This window comes from Triturus cristatus, chromosome 6, assembly GCF_964204655.1.
Source record: "Triturus cristatus chromosome 6, aTriCri1.1, whole genome shotgun sequence".
In the NCBI taxonomy this organism is placed as follows: Eukaryota; Metazoa; Chordata; class Amphibia; order Caudata; family Salamandridae; genus Triturus; species Triturus cristatus.
Window position 1 is genome coordinate 778,195,477 of NC_140589.1, and position 17,929 is coordinate 778,213,405.

The 17,929-nt window shown below is 43.8% G+C and overlaps 1 protein-coding gene across 3 annotated transcripts in view; it reads left to right on the top strand.

Moving 5' to 3' along the window:
* Positions 1–17,929, top strand: part of LOC146817864 (amine sulfotransferase-like) — a 278,102-nt gene that overhangs the window by 35,579 nt on the left and 224,594 nt on the right. For all 3 annotated transcript variants that reach the window (XM_085611343.1, XM_085611345.1, XM_085611344.1), the window contains exon 2: positions 10,959–11,126. In XM_085611343.1, coding sequence (XP_085467469.1) covers positions 10,970–11,126 — 157 coding nt within the window. In that variant the 5' untranslated portion in view covers positions 10,959–10,969. The remainder of the gene's footprint in view (positions 1–10,958; positions 11,127–17,929) is intronic.

Genomic DNA, 17,929 nt, shown 5'->3' on the forward strand with positions numbered 1-17,929 from the left:
CTTGGTTCTGTCACTTAGTTCTGATCATCCTTGATGAGGTCGTCTTTTCCTGGTAATTCTTTCCTTCCTTGTCCTGTCACTACTTGTTTTGGTATACTTGGTCCTGATACTCTTCTGCTTCTGTAAATTGATCTTCCTTTTCCCCTTGGTTGACTTCCCAATAGCCCTCCAGGCGCTGGCCTTTTGATCTGTTGTCCTGCTGGGTCTAATTCCTTGGCCATGTCCTCCTGATTCTCCAGGTCATGGTCCCCAAGTCGTCCTCATTCTCAGTTTGGTTTGCCTAGCACCAGTCCTATTATTCCTGGTCCTCACTGTTGATGTTCTTGGTTCTGTGCCCACTAGACGTATTCCTTTTGTTTCTGGTCCTCCATGTTTGGGTATTTGTATGCCAGTCCTTTTGGTTCTAGGCCACCTGGCTTTCCAAGCCACCTTCTCCTAGCTTTTCCTCTTCCTTCCCAATACTCTTGACCCTAGTCCCTTTGACCTGGTCATTCCAATCAATTTCACCCTGCTCATTCCATTCCTTCTACATTAATTACTGGTCTTGCTGGTCCCCTTAGTCCACCTGCCACTTGTGTGGAGATTTTCTTGAGCCTCGCCCCCTTAGCTCTTGTCTTTCTGGTTGGTATTATCCTGGTCCTCCTGGCTCTGTGTCTTGTCCTCCTGGGCCTTCTGGCATGGTACACAATGGTCTGGGCCCTTTTGGGCCTGGATCTCTTTGCTAGGTCGTTCTGAGCCTCATCATTTTGGTCCTCGTTCTCCTGGACATCCAGGTCCAGTCCCCTAGCTCTGGCTGGTATGGTCATCCAGATCATACTCATCCTGGTCCTGCTACACCCTGGCCCTGGTATTTCTGCTCTATGTGGTTCTCTTGGCCCAGGTTCTGTAGTCATGGTCCCACTGACACTCCTAGAACAGTTCCTAGTCCTCTTGGTGTTAAACCTTCTAATCCTCCATGATCTGGTCCTGATCACCCCTGGTTCTGGTCCTTCTGGTATCTTTGGTACTACAACTGACCCCCTCATCGATCGTGGTTATTCCGGTCCTTGTCCTGAGCCTCCTGCTCTTCTTCCTGGTGCTTCTATACCTACTTATTAGGTCCTCCTTGCTCTGGTCTCCCTAGGCCTTGCCATCCTGTTCCTCATCTTCCTGACCATCTTGTTCCTAGCTCCTGTGTCTCTCCCAGGGTGTTGTCATCCTGGTCCAGATGCTCCTGGTCCTTGTTCAGCCTCCTCACTCTGGTCCTCCTACCCTGAAGGTCCTGATCCTCTTTGCCCTGATCTTCCTGGTCCCCCTAGTTCTTTGTTTCATGGTCCTCTTAGAATTTATCATTTTGGCTCTGGTTGTCGGTATCCTTGGTCTTGCCTCACTGGCTCTACTGGTCATGGTTGCAGTATTCATGTTTTTAATAGCCCCTGTCCCTCTTAAGATGTTGTGCCATTGGCCCTGAACCTCCTGGCATTGATCCTTATAGTTTGTTTTTTCTTGGTCCTGACCTTGTCCGCCAGCCATTCTAGCCTTGGTCCTGGTCAGCCTGGCCCTTCTTGTCCCATTGTGCTTGTTTTAAACCATTTCATTTTTGGTTATCCTGGCTCTTCTTGGTTGCCCCAATCTTGGCCCATCTGTCTCTGTTCAATTCTTGTTCTCTTGGCCATGTCACCTTGTCCTGGTTTTCCTCATCCTAAAACTCCTAGCCACAGTACTACAGATCCTGATTCATATAACCTCTTGTATCCTGGCCCTCTTAGACTTTGTCCTCCTCATTTAGGTTGTTCTGGTCCTCGTCGATCTGTTCCTTCACCTCTTAATCCTATAGGTACTGCAACCATTGATCCTAGCCCTCTTGATCCAGGTCCTTGTTTGTGTCCTCCGGAGACTGGTCATTTTGTCTTGGTTTCCTGATTTGTCTGTTCCAGCTTGTCTTGTACATCTGACTCTATTCTCTTTTATCATGGTTTGCCTATGTCCTCCTGGGTCTTGTCTTCCTTAACCCTCTGACACTGGCCCTCCTAGTTCCCATGTTGCAGGTCACCATGGTTCATGTAGTCCTTGTCACCCTGGTTTAGGATCCCACTGAGTTTCACCCTTATGGACCTTCTGATCCTGGTCCGACTAGGCCTAGACTTTCTGATCCTTTATATTCCTCCTGATCATACTCTGGCATCATGGTCCTGCTAGCCATGGTCCTTTCTTGCTGTGGTCTTCCCAGTCCTGGTTCATTCGCTTCTAATTCTCCTTGATCTCATATCTATTGTCTCGGCCCTTCTGTCTCTGGTCCTTTTTACATGGGTCTCTTGGTACTGGCCCTCTATAGCCTATCTACCAAGGTTGGCTACTGACCCTGGTGTCTCTGGTCCTGGTCAGTGCTCTTAGGCCCTCTTAGCCCTCCTTGTCATTATGATCCAGGACCTACTGTTCCTTCTACCTTTGCTTGTTCTGTTCCTTCAGGCCCCTCTCCACTGGGTCCAAATTCCCCTTTTCAACATCCTACTGATTCTCCTCACCCTCTCCCAGTCCTGTTTAACCTTGTCCTGTCCTCTGCATCAATTTGTTTATGGTTCCTCAGGCATTGGTAGCCCTGGCCCTCATAAATTAGGTATCCCTTGGCATGATTTTATTTGTCCTGTACTCGTGGTTCTGATCATCCTAGTCCTCCTGGTAGTCCACTTCCTAGCCGTTATTCTCCTACCTGTCATCATCCCCTCCTATTGGTCTTACTCTTGCTTCCCCAGCCCCCTTCCACAATTACTTTAGTCAGGTACCGCCTTCAAATCTGTCACTCAGATTTTTATTTTCAGTTTTTTGGGGCTTCTAGATTTCTTTTGTGGAGACAGCGCTGTCAAGGGCAGAAATTAGGGCTCAGTAGAGACAGAGCCTTGCCCACTTAAAACACTGCTTAGCAAGTTCAAAAATCGAAACTACCTTTTCCAAGATACATTATGCAGGTGACTTATATCAGTGTGGTTGAAGGGACCACTCATGACATGGGACCAATTTGTATATATGCCTGAAATCCACTCTGCTGGGTGAATAGTATAAAAACATGTGTTTATTCTCAGGCAGCAAAGTGAACTCATCCTGTGAATTACCCAGATGCATTAATAACGTGTTTCCTAATTTCACTTCTCCATTTCACAGAAGCCCCATTATTGTGTCTCACTTAAGTTACCTCCTGCAAGGGTCCCAAAGCATTCTGCCCCCAAACATCAATCACCTACTGTATTTGCCCTTGCTTCTGTGGCCTACCATTCCTATTTGCTGATTCCTGTCGACTGCTGCTGTGTTGTTGGATCTGAAATACTAAGCAAGCATATTCCTCCTTAAAAAGAAGACTAAAGCTAGCACAAGGCCTTCCTCAAGATCCCCTAAAGAGCCCAGCTCTCATAACTCATCAAAAGGAGGATCATGAACATTGAAAAGCAATGTATTCTCATGCATGAATAAAAAAATTATGAAACATGCTTTAAAACCATACTCAGTATTCTTTACAGCCAGCCTAATACTCTTAGTCTCCAGTGAAAAATATCTGTGTACCACATTCTTAAGCTCCTGAAACATAAGAGCCTAATTCATGCTCTTACATTTGGACAAAATATTCTACATTTGTATATGCTTCACTCTAACTGAAGAAAATGCCGGCAGCCAAGGGCAAAAGATCTTAAACCATTACATTGGGAGATTGCCTTCCTAGACATATGTTGAATATGGTCCTTTTATTTAAATTACTAGACTTTTGTTTAACCTAAATAGAGATATGATTTCACAATTTCTAAAATTCCATTGCCTACTTTTCTTGAAAAATGAATTTTCTTCCTGTGGCTTCCCACTTTAAAAATCATAGCCTTACCTTTAGTTGTATTAATTTCTCAAAAAAGATGGTTTTTATCCTATTGAAGATATTTCAAATGTTTTATGTAAACACTTATATATAGTCACTGAAAAAAACAAAGGTTACAAGGATGTTATAGTTATGCTGAGGTTTCACTCTTACAAAACCAGTGGAATTCAGCAGCTGAATTTAACTCAGCTAACTATAACTTACACCTCCGCAATACACTGCTTATGTTATGACCTCACATATTACATCACTCATGACATGGCCAGTGACATCACTCATGACATCTCAAATGGCATGACCGATGACATTACTGATGACATCATCCACAGAACCTCTCATACACCCACTGACACAACCACTCGTATACCCATACAAAAACCCATACCAGTACTTATATATCCACTCACTTCTCCAAAGAGGCAGTCACACACCAACCCACTCACTCATAGATCCACTCATGCAACCATTCACTCACCCATACAGCCACTCATACAACCAGTCACTTACCCGTACAGTCACTCACATAGCCACAGACTCAGCCATACATACCCATTCACACATCCATATAAGCACTCACACATCTGCTCACTCACCCATACAGCCATTCACACAGACTCTCCAATACAGCCACTCACATACCAACTTACTTAAACACCCACTCAAATAGCCCCTCACTCACCCACACAGCTACTTATATACCAAGTCACTCATACATACAGCCATTCAGATGCCTACTCACTCACCCACAGTCACTACACTACCTCTTACCCACAAATAGAGCCACTCTCACTGCCACTCGCTCACTCATACAGCCACTGAATCACTTGCTTATTCACAATACACCACTCACAGAATGCCACTCACCCACACAGCTACTCACACACCCACATATACACGCATACTGCCACTTACACACCCTTACACACAAGCATACATACAGTCACATAGCCACTCACATGATATATTTTAGTAGTAGTACCACTCAGTAGAAGTGCAACTAGCATACTAATTTAACTTTTCTAGTAGGGTAGTATATATGTTTAACATCCACAAACTCTTGAAACCACTTTCACTCACTTGATGATGCCATCAGTGATGTCATTTGAGATGTCATCAGTGATGTCATCAGTGAGGTCACTAACCATACCATGAATGATGTAATATGTGAGGTCATAAGCAGTGCATTGCGGGGCATATGTTATAGTTAGCTCAGGTAACAATAACTGCTTTTTGTACAAGTGAAATCTCAGTTTAACTATATCCTTCCTGTAAGCTTTGTTCTTTTCAGTGAATATATACATATATTGACTGAAAAATGTATATTTATATATGTGTATTTTATTAATCTATATCTATATATCTATATTCACTGAAAAAACTAAAGGTTACAGAGACGTTATAGTTAGGCTCAGGTTTCAATTGTACGAAACCAGAGAAAATCAGTTGTTATAGTTAGTGAGCTTAGTATAACTCATGACTCCGCAATGCACTGCTTATGACCTCACATATTAAACCATTCTGCTGGTTGGGGGATGAAGCCCCCTTGGCTGCTGAGGATCCCTAGGGGCCAACAAGATCTCCTGTTACCTCCAGTAAACCCCACACAGTGGTATTGCTGAGAGGTGGTTGGAGGCCTCGCCCCCTTTCTCCACCACTCTGCAAATGCACCTCTCCGCACACTACTGGTGGGGTCACCCTTGTCTCTGGAGGGCTACAGAACTGAAGTGGACTTCTTTCCCCAAGCAGCAGTGTGCCAGGAGGTGCGTTTGAAGAGTGGTGGAGAAAGGGTGCGTGGCCTCTGAGGACCTCTCAACAATCCAGCTGTGTGGCTCTTACTTGAGGTAAAAGGAGGGCCAGTTGGTCCCCAAGGACCTTCAAGAGCTGGGGCCCTTCATCCCACAACCAGTGGTGCACCAGGAGACACTTTTGCAGAGTGGTAGAGAAAGGGGGCATGGCCACCGAAAACATCTCAGCAAAGCCACTGTGTGGGACTTGCTGGAGGTACCAAGAGGGGTAGTTGGCCCCCAAGGACCCTCAAGAGCCAAGAAAACTTCATCCCCCTACTAGTATTGAGCCAGGAGGTGCATTTCCAGAGTAGTAGAGAAAGGGGGTGTGGCCTCCTACCAGGTCACAGCAGTCCTGCTGTGTGGGACTTACTGGAGGTAGTTGTCCCCGAAGGAGGACCTTGGGGGCAATTATCCCTCTTGTTATCTCTAGTAAGACCCACTCAGCAGGATTGACAAGAGGTCTTCGGAAGCCACGCCCCCTTTTGCTACCACTCTGCAAACGCGGCTTGTGGTGCACTACTGGTTGGGGATGAAGTCCACTTTACTCCTAAGGTTCTGTGGGGGCTAAGAAGCCCTCCTGGTACCTCCTGTAAGTCCTACACTGCAGGATTCCTAAGAACTGGTTAGAGGTCCAGCCCTCTTTCTCCACCACCCTGCAAACACAACTACTAGTTAAAAAACCATAGAACTTCAGTGAAAAATTCAAAGGTTACAGGGACATTATAGTTAGAAATTAGCATTTAAATAACCTTAGAAATTCACTGAAAAACTAAAGGTCAGAGGGACATTATAGTTAGGAATCGGCATTTAAAAAACCTTGAAAAATTCACTGAAAACAAACAACGGTTACAGAGACGGTATAGTCAAGTTTAGGTTTCCCTTGTACAAAACCCCAAAAATTGAAGAGTTCTAGTTAGCTGAGCTAACTCTAACTCAAGTCCATGCAATGCACTGCATATGACCTCACATATTACATCACTCATGACATGGGCAGTGACATCACTGATGACATCTCAAATAACATCACTGATGACATCATCCACAGCATCTCTGAGGCACCCTCTCACACCCCAATAGAACCTTTTACACACCCATTCCAACTTCAAAGCCATTGACACACCCACATACCAGTACTTACACACCTACTCACTAATTCATAGGTCTACACACACATCCCCTCAGTCACCCATATAGCCACTCACACACCATCTTACTCACAAATACAGCCACTGATATATCCACTCATACACCCATACAGCTGCTCACACACTGTCAGTCACCCATAGAGCTACTCACACACCTACTCGATCTCTCATAATGTTAATCACACAGCCACTTACTCACCTATAGAAGTTATACACATACCCACTCACTCACACATACAGCTACTTCCACAATCTCTCGCTCACACACACAGTCAATCATATATTCCAACACTCAGCTATGCTACCTTTCACATATGCAGTTACTCACCCACATACCATTGACACATCCATTGACTCACTGATACAGCCATACACATACTCAGTCACCCATACAGACCCTCACACATGTACTCACTAACCCATACAGCAATTGACTCACACACTCACTCATCCATGCAGGCAGTCACACACACACCCTCACCCACCCACACAGGCACTCATACAACATAGAGGTACTCTGATAACCAATCAATCACCCATACAGCTACTCACATACCCACTCACCAATCCATTCAGTCACTTAGATACCAACTGACAGACTGATACAGACATTCACGCAACCTACTCACTCACCTATAAATTTGCTGAGACACCCAATCACTCACTTATACTGTCAGTCATGCTCCCACTGAGTCATCCATACAGGCACTCATACACCTACTGATTCACCAGTACAGCTTGGTATATATATTTACCACTCATAAACCTTAGGGTCTGAAATGTGTCAGTGCTTCATCCATCATCTCCTTGTGTTTGCTTTGTTTGCCCTAAGTTGGCAAGGTATACCCAGGTGTGGGTCCCTTGCTCACTTTGCCACTGGATTCAAGCTAGCCTGGCTGATGAGGGGTGTTATCCTGAAACCGGTCCCAGGATGCTTGTGTCTGGTCCAGGGAAGACCTGGCTTGGCAGTTCTGGCTGGACTGTACCGATGAGGAACAGGATCAAGACTGATTTGCAAATGACTGGGTCTGAACTGGGGGGCAAAGTGTGTTAAATACGATGATGGATTCAACCCATATCTGTGACTGGGGGTAAGTGTCTGAAAAGTTTCAGTGCTCCGTCCATCATCTCCGTGTGTGTACTTGATAGGCATACATTATTTAACAGAGTATAAGGTAAAAAAGAAAAATAACCACATACATGTCTGTTTTAAGAGGTTAGTCTGCAACTTGTAATGTTGGTCTTCTTACTGACTCCTTGATTAAAGACCAACTGGTTCACTACACCAATGATCATAAAGTTCAGGAAAAACTATTGACCCAAAACCCTGATCTTACTGAGGCTATATAGCCAAAAGTATAGAACATACTGCTATTTGTGTCAAAGAAATTACATTGTCTAAAGAGTTACAAAGATGATAAAGAGATAAATGTCCTCACTAATGATGATAAAGTTTGTAAACTTCATGAGGATAGAAATGCTAAGTTTAAAAACAAGAGTGATACACTGAAATGTTACCAAAGTAGGAATGCAAATTATTTGGCAGACAACTCAAAATGTCATAAAAGGGCTGTAAAGTGTAGGATATGCAATCAAACTGGCAATGTTGCCAAATTGTGCAAATTATAAGAGAAAAATGTACCTGTGATAAATACAAAAGATTGTGACTTAAGAGAAAATTCAACTAACCTTTCAGGTTCACCATCAAGAGAATGGTGAAAAGGTGAAGTATGTCTCATGTGATAGCCCAATAGATAGGAAGAAACTAAATGTGTATGCAGATTCATTTTCACCATGTACATTGATTGATAGCCAAACCTTTCATGAATTGTTCCTAGGACACAAATAAATCCCAGAGAGCCCTGATGTGCATCCAGGGAGGGTATAAAATGTATCCTATTCCATTTGAAGGAATGATAAGAATGTGTATTTTATTTAAGAATAGACGCACAATGGGAAACATTTATATCACCAAGCAAGGATGTAATTGGCTTGGATGAAAACACCAAAGAGAGCTAGGCATAACTTTAGATCGTAATACTGAAGAACAAGTCTTGACGGTAAACAGGTCACTAGTAGGAATAGACATCTGTGAAGATTTTCTGGAGGTGTTCACTAATAAGTTGGGAATATTAAATAACTACTTCCATAAAATACAATCTGATAGGATACCACAAGAAACCAGATCAATTCCTATTCTGATGAGAGAACCCTAAAAAGAGGAATTATAGAGACTAGAGTAACAAGGTGTCTTAGAATTCAGAATGGTAGGCTCCCATTGTAATAACCTCTAAATAACTTCTAAAAAAAGAAAGAAAAGCATACGCCTTTGTGTTGATTTAAGAAGTTTGAATTCAGACATATGGGTGGACAGATGCTGAATGTTATACATGATGCCAAATACTTCACAGTTTTGGATTTGTCCTCAGCATGCCATCAGTTGACGCTCCACCCCGAATCACAGATACTGACCGCTTTTACTATCCCTTTTGGAATGTACACATTCTTGAGAATGCTATTTCGGGCTGCCTTCAGCAGTTTCGACATTCCAAAGAATTATGCAGCACGTATTAGAGGGGGTGGATACAATTATGTGTGTCTAAGATGACATTGTGGTCAATAAAGAAGAACACAATCACAATTAGAGAGTGGTTTTATCTCAACTCAAAAATGCAGGTTTTACAAGAAACAGAAAGGCAAGATATGAGTAGCATTAGTTGATTTTCTTGGTCACATTCTGTCTAGTGAAGGTAATAAATCAAAATTGGATTTAATGGAATCTGTCATGAAAGCCCCTACTCCAACGAATAAAGATTGAAGTAAAATTATTTTAGGTCAGAGTACATGTCGAAATGTATAACAAATTTCCCTGATTTGGTCCAACCTATCAAGCTGTTACTTAAAAAAGGAGCACCATTGGAATGGGATTCTGAACATACAATCACTTTTAATAAGATCAAAGAGGCCATTACTCCTGTTCCAGGCATAGGAAATTTGGATGGTAAGCTTGACACTATACTTACTACAGATGGTAGTAATAAAGGACTAGGAGCTTCTCCTTCACAGATAATAGAAGGCAAATAAAGAATAGTTTCTTTTGCGTTAAGAACTTTTAAGATGCAGAATTAAATTCAGCTGTCAAAAAAGAAGCCTTAGCAAGATATTGTAAAAAACACATCTAGAATTAGCAAATGGGTATTGAGCCTACAAGGTTTGAATTTTAGGATTGAGTATGCCCCGTGAGCAAGAAATTCTGAATCTGATTTCTTATCTCGTCTCGTTTATGTCGGATCACCAAATTTGTAATCAGCCCCTTAGTGATTTGTCCAGAATCACAGGATGTTGAGCTGTCGCCGAGACTCGAACCTATGATGCCAAATACTTGGGGTAATATGATTTCTAGCAGAGATGTTGTGTTTTTTACTGTTCTTTACATGTTTATCTCTGGCAGTGTTAATGCAGCCTTGTGGAGCACATTTCTCATGCTTTTTCTGCAAATGCCTCATTACAAAATGGTCACCAGTTTACCATCAGCGATATTTTCAACATATCACCTCTGTGGTGATGATAGTGCCCTTGGCATAGCCACTGTCACGATTGCTCATTATGACAAATCAGACCTGTGAAAAAAGTGTTTTTTGATTTTTTAAAAAGAAGATGGAAAAGGCCTCAGGCAGAGAAAAAAATAAGAGTTCTGGACATTAATGGTTAGGATAGGTTCAACATAGAGGACAGAAGAAAATTCATTTCTGAGCAGGGAAACTAATTACAATTTGCATAACATAAACTGTATCATAAAGGTGAACAAGTGAACTTCTGCACATCTTTATCCATAGGTTAGAATGCTTCTTTACCCAGTGCTTACAAAGCTTAGGGCCTGATTCAGATTTTGACAGATGGGTTACTACATCACAATGGGATGGATATCCTGTCCACTTTATTACAAGTGCCATAGGATGCAATGCGCTTGAAATATGGCAGCTGGGATATCTGTTGCATTTGTGATGGAGTAACCCTTCCCCCAAACTGTAAGTTAAGTCCTTAGTTTCTTGAGAGCCTTTTCTTTAGGATCATCCTTTGATGGTGAGATAGACTTTGAAACCTGTTCAAAAGTGTGCTCTTTTAACATTTCCATAGAATTACATTTATTTGGTCTTCTTTAACATATCTTTTGCTTTTCTATTGCAGCTCCTTCAATAATGGATGAGGCATCATACAGCGGTGCTGTTGGCCGACTATTTATGCATAAGGGAATTCTTTTCGCAGAAAGGTTGGCCACACCTGAATATATAGATTCCCTTGAGCACTTTCCAGTAAGGGACACTGATGTATATTTAATCACTTATCCAAAGTCTGGTAAGAAGAAGTTACTGAGTTTTTTGTATTTCTTCAAACATATTCCCATATATTCTATTTTAAAATATTTTTATTGGCTTTCATTATTACAAGTAGCGAACATTTGCATAGTTGCTGTTTATCTATTGTAAAAATGCTGTATTGGTTCAGAAGCGGTCATTCTGACTCTCTGTTGCGAGGTGAATATGAGGTTACAGAACAAGAGAAATCTTGTTCCCTTATCTTTCGCTGGCACCATATCCTTTCGGTTATAAAGTAGTGTATATATACCACCTCTCTGTTTCTTTCCTTGAACTCCATATCTTTTAAAAAATATTTTCGGGAGCACTCACCCCTGTATACTTTTCATGCACATTTGCAAGTTCATATCTTTTTTTGAATTCTTTTATCTTAGGTGGGGCATCTGCATGCCACATTTCACCTTGCTACCATACCGTACTGGAGTTCTGGTATGTCCGTCAAAACGCACGTTATTGAGTGCTAGAGGATTGTTTTAAAAAGATTAAAAAATGAGTTAAGAATGTTTTTTTGTGGATGCCCACCCGTAAATAGGAACTTTGTAGTTAATGCGTTTGATTTAACATGGAGACATTGGCTAGGGAATGCCAAGGCACAGGGGTCATTGCAAGCGTATAACTTTTTAATTAGCTCGGTAGGGGACATGCATGGGGCAACCTCTCCAGAGCTCTATGCAGCATGGGGCCTCATTTCCCTGGCCGATTCATGTACCAAGGGGCCTGGGGCCCCATCTCCAGCCCTTGAAGCAAGCTGAGAGGGAGCACCTCCCCTCCAATAGAAGTGGAAGAGGTGGTACACCATCTTGCTGCCTCGAGAAAGCCAACTTTAGGTAGGAGACCACATCACAAAGGGAAAGAGGCCCATGACCCCATCTCCAGGTCCCCAGTGGCGACAGCCTCGCTTGTGCTGCCTGTGAATGGGGAGAGCCGGGCAGCTACCGAGCAAAAAGCACCCTGTCCGCATGGAGCAGGCAGAGGAGAACTCAGTTGATGACTCCCAAGCTGGCAGAGATAGATGCAGGCTGGGCAGGGAGCTGGCAGGGACAGCGGGGATGGGCTCTATTGCTGCCCCTGAAGTGGAAGCATGTAAGGGTGCCCAGCTGGGAACAGGCACCCTCGAAACAAAAATGAAATAAAAGGTAAGCGATTCTCTTGACTAGCTGGACAGCCAGTAGTACAATATTCACTGTTCTTCCGACTAAATTGCCACATAATGCCTCAGAAGAGGCTCATTTACATATTGCCCTTGCCTCGTGGAGGCCTCAGGGTGACAAGGGCATCATCAATGTTTAACACATTTATAGGGGGAGATGCAGCAGTTTCTCTCACAAAGTTTTTCATCATATTTAAAGTACTCCTAAGGTTGGGGCTTTTGTTTTACAGCTGGGAGTGCTGGGATTGCAACACTCTTTAGGTGCTGGCTCTAGATTTGCATTTCATTTGGCTTGAATGTGTATACAAATGATGCAGACACATGGTATGTTAATACTGAATGTTTTTTAAATTATTTATGTTGACAAAGATTCCTGAGCAATGTTGAAATACTTTATGGATAATATTTATTACATTTGCACCTGTTATTATTAATTTTGCTGGATCTTTTTAACACATGAATTCTTTGTCTATTAATGTGATGACCCTTAACAAAGAAAATAGGCCTGTTCCATATAAACCAATACCCCTTTATATTTTGATGTGTTGTTTGGTATAGGTGGAGGAGCATTGTGATTTTGTGGCTTATGACCCTATGGGGCCAAGTAATATTACATAACGTCATCTAAGGTAATTTAAATCTATCTTATGTATGTATTTGTCAATTAATGCTTAGTATTTTGTAGTGTGTGTAAGAAATGTACTTTCCCTTTTTCTGACGCAAAGTCACAAACTGGACAATCATTTATTAAGTGGTATTATTGCGTTCCAGTGAATAGTGAAAAAAAGGAGGAAAGCCCAGAAAACTGAAGCTGATACAGGTTAAACTCTTTGCAGTTTTAGTGGGATAAGGCCATGGCAGTCATATCAGTGAGGGCAGAGCTAAGCTCACAGAGAAGGTGTGACCAGTGACATCTGGCAGCACAATCTTGGACTGTCCCAGCATACTGTGCAGGAGGATTGGAACAAAAGTGGAATGGTGACGTGGCACCCTAGGATTGGCCAGAGGTGCCTGGCTTCTAAAACCTACAATTCACTGTAGGGAATTGGGTTACTGGCTGAGAGGGATGAGACCCTACTCAAGCAGCAACCACAGTTCTTGTCAGGGTGAAACACAAGCAAACTCCAAATTAGCCTGTGCTTAACACTCTGGTAGCTTGGCACTAAAGCAGTTATACTTAACATTGAGGCAAAGAGTAAAGTATTTATGCAGCACTTCAAATGGTAATAAAGTGAAAACATAGCACTAGAAAAATCCCACACCAGTTTAGAATAATAGAGTAAAATTCACTAAATTATTTGACACCAAAACAACAAAAATCTATTTAGTAGAACTAGAGAGATGCAATTTAAAAGATTTAGGTGAAACAGTTCTTAGAAGCACAAAGCACTGACTGTGGTTATCTGGCCTGGGTATAGGGAGCAGGTTTGGCCCGCTGAACAAGGTACCTTCATTCTGGGTTGCAGAGCTACCCGGAGTTCTATGCACAGGATGCCACAAAGCAGCAGTTCTGAGGGGCTGTGATGTGAGGTCCTGTGTTAGGATGCATCATGTAGCACCATTCTGATGAGCTGTGTGGCTGTGATGTGAAGTCCGGCGTCGAGATACATCATGCAGCAGTAGTTCTGAGAAGCTGCGATGCTTTGATGCAGGGGTCTGCGTCAGCAGTGTTGGTTCCAAGGATCTGCGTTACTGCAATGTGAGGTTCTGGGGCGAGATGCGTCACACAGCAGCAGTTCCGCGGAGCTGTGGGACAATGTGTCATACTGCTTCAGATCTGCAGGGACTACAGCTGGGCTGGCAGAGCAAATTCAGGCCCACTTGCAAGGGTCCAGGGATGGGGTGGTGAGGTTCCGTGTGAATCGGAACGACACTTTTTGGGTGTGTTTGAATATGGACGAATCTGGTATCAGCGAACCGCAAATGGCGAGTTTAGTGGGTGTGTGCGTTTTCGCTACGCTACTACGTACGGATCGTCTCATTTCTAGGTATGTCCATTCGAACCCTCGGGTTCCATTTTAGATGCGGCATCCATTTTGTCTCTTGCCCTCAAGTAGCCAGCGAACGGACCTTGTCCGCTTTGTGACCCTGGGATTCCCAAGCTTTTACGGAGGACACGTGTTTCTTTGAGGGTGTCTTTTATGATGAGGGAAATGACACGACAGAGGCAGATGGCCCCGCTTAGGGCTCATCTTGCCGTACTGGTCTATTGTTTCAGCCATGCCTGCATTAGTCACGAGGCCTTTGATTCTGCGATCTGGTTTCCGTTATTACTCTCTACTCTCTTTTCTAATCTGTTGTGCATCCTTGTTCTTCCTGTGCATCTGTTTCTGTCCCTTTCTTTTAATGTGTTTACAGTCAGAATGGAATGTGCTTAACGTGGGGATGATCTGTTTTTACAGTTGGGAACCGGCAATATAGCTGTAATTATGTTCCGGGTTTCTGAAACATGAATGCGACCCTTTTGAAGTTTACTGTGGGAACTGAATTGCAACCTTTGTTTGCTATGTTGTTCTATGGCCAAAATATGTATAAAAAGAGCGATCCACTTGTGCAATTTGAAGCAGTCTCCCAGAACCTACACATTGTGTACTTCTTGTGACTTCTGTATCCCTGCAGTAAATAAACGCTGATCTTTGACGCCGCCGGAAGTGTCCCGAGTCTCTGTGTTTTGTACGCCGGAACAGGTAACCCACGAAGGTTTCAGGTGTTGTCCCCTGGCACCGCTGGGCCTTAGAATAGCCCAGTCCTTCAGTTGGCGCCCAACGTGGGGCCGTGCGGGTACTCCCTTCTGTTTAGCAGGTTTCTGACACTAGGTCGGTTACTTTTTGTCGACTCCTGGGAACTCCTGGGAATTGATAATCGCTACTCAGAACGAAGTGCGTCAAGTACGTCACGGACGGTTTTTAGAGGATGGCATTCTCTAAGCTGTTGGAAGTAGAAAGGATGTCGGCGCAAAGATCAAAATTGCATAAAATTGTACGAACGAAGTGTTTTTTGTTCCAGGTGTTTCTGTTGTTTCTGACTGTGTCTCTGCTATTGGTGGGTGGAGTGTATTTCGGAATACAGTTGTTGTTGCCTTCCATTGCACCTACTCTTTCTCCTAAACCAAGTTCTATCACCACTGTTTCTCCACATTCCTTTCATCCTCTGCCCCAACATGAACAGGTTAGACGTGCGGAATTCATGAATAACTCCTTTGTTCAGCTCCTACATCAGCATCAGTTGGTAATGAATACTACCAACTGTTGGGTGTGTGGGTTAATGCCACATACCATGGATAGGGGTATTCCGTATCTGGTTCTTCCTTATAGCTCCCAAGGGTCAACTCGAGCATTCCAAACTATGTTCCGTAGTGCGCTGAATTCCTACCCCAGTCGAGAGCCACGCTCTGCAAACTTTGGTCCTGGTCCGTACCACAAGCCTTTGGTGATAGCGATTGCGGATTTAGATAGAGATGTTTTTGACGCATCGCTTATTCCAGATGAAGAGGTGCAAGCCTATAAGGACCTGAGTGAAGCCGAGTATAGTACGTCAGTGTGTGATAGACATCTCAAGAGCTCGTCTCCAATATGGATCGTACCCCACCTCGGTAATTTCTGCTTGAAGGGTCTTGGTCGAAATCCGAGAGCGCAACTCGGGAACAGTGCTTGCACTGATACGTATGTTCTACCGATGCTCTCTTCCCCTGTCTTTCTGACTGCCAAGGGTACCTATTTCGTATGTTATGAACGTGCATATACATGGTTGCCCCGTGACTTCTCGGGTACCTGTTATATCGCGAATCTTTTGCCACCGACCTTTTCAGTTGCCTCGGACTATCACAAGACTAGAATTGTGAGAGGCGTTATTAGTGAAGAGGATACTGCTGGTCAAGAAGCAGGAGACTTCTTTAAGGGTTTCTTGCCGTTTTGGGGGCCTATGGTTAATAGTAGAAACCTGAGACAGTTGACCCGTGTGGTAGAGATGACTGCTAACATAACTGCGAGCGCTCTTGGTAATTTAACGGCAGAACTTCAGGCGGATAGACTTATGACGTTGCAGAACCGTATGGTTCTCGACGTTGTTCTTGCAGATAGAGGTGGTGTGTGCAAAGTTATCCATTCGAGCTGTTGCATTTTCATTCCTGACAACGCTCCAACTGTTTACCAAGCCATCTCGAAGTTGCATAAGATTTCCGAGTCCATACACGTGGACAAGGGTAATTGGGCACTTCTAGGATGGTTTTGGGGCCTGATATCCACTTGGGGTTGGAAGATTCTGATGATCGTAGGGGTTGTTGTAGCGTTTCTATTCACGTGTTGTCTTTGTGTGCAGTGTGGTCCTGCCTTATGTAGTCTTTGTGCTACAGCGTGTATAAGACGGCCATCTGTTACCAAGGAGACATTGATGGATAGAATGATGTTCCAGCAACAGCTGAACGATCTGATGAATATCGAAATCGACTCCGATCTCGATTAGTGCTTGCCTACATGAGGGCAAAAGGAGCGTCTGAGGTTCCGTGTGAATCGGAACGACACTTTTTGGGTGTGTTTGAATATGGACGAATCTGGTATCAGCGAACCGCAAATGGCGAGTTTAGTGGGTGTGTGCGTTTTCGCTACGCTACTACGTACGGATCGTCTCATTTCTAGGTGTGTCCATTCGAACCCTCGGGTTCCATTTTAGATGCGGCATCCATTTTGTCTCTTGCCCTCAAGTAGCCAGCGAACGGACCTTGTCCGCTTTGTGACCCTGGGATTCCCAAGCTTTTACGGAGGACACGTGTTTCTTTGAGGGTGTCTTTTATGATGAGGGAAATGACACGACAGAGGCAGATGGCCCCGCTTAGGGCTCATCTTGCCGTACTGGTCTATTGTTTCAGCCATGCCTGCATTAGTCACGAGGCCTTTGATTCTGCGATCTGGTTTCCGTTATTACTCTCTACACTCTTTTCTAATCTGTTGTGCATCCTTGTTCTTCCTGTGCATCTGTTTCTGTCCCTTTCTTTTCATGTGTTTACAGTCAGAATGGAATGTGCTTAACGTGGGGATGATCTGTTTTTACAGTTGGGAACCGGCAATATAGCTGTAATTATGTTCCGGGTTTCTGAAACATGAATGCGACCCTTTTGAAGTTTACTGTGGGAACTGAATTGCAAACTTTGTTTGCCATGTTGTTCTATGGCCAAAATATGTATAAAAAGAGCGATCCACTTGTGCAATTTGAAGCAGTCTCCCAGAACCTACACGTTGTGTACTTCTTGTGACTTCTGTATCCCTGCAGTAAATAAACGCTGATCTTTGACGCCGCCGGGAGTGTCCCGAGTCTCTGTGTTATGTACGCCGGAACAGGTAACCCACGAAGGTTTCAGGTGTTGTCCCCTGGCACCGCTGGGCCTTAGAATAGCCCAGTCCTTCAGTTGGCGCCCAATGCAGGGCGACATCAGCGGTACCGGTCCAAAGCCCGACGATCGTGAGGAACTTCGTGTGAAATCTCCGAGGGAAGGTGCACCCCGCTTCATCGATCCAGTTGTCGAAATAAGTGGCCCGAAGACTTTTCCCGCGAAGATTCCCGCCTCCTGACGGCTGCAACGGACGGATGCCCTGACTGTCGACCTGTTTTGGCGCCTGGCGTAGTCCTTTGTACGGCGA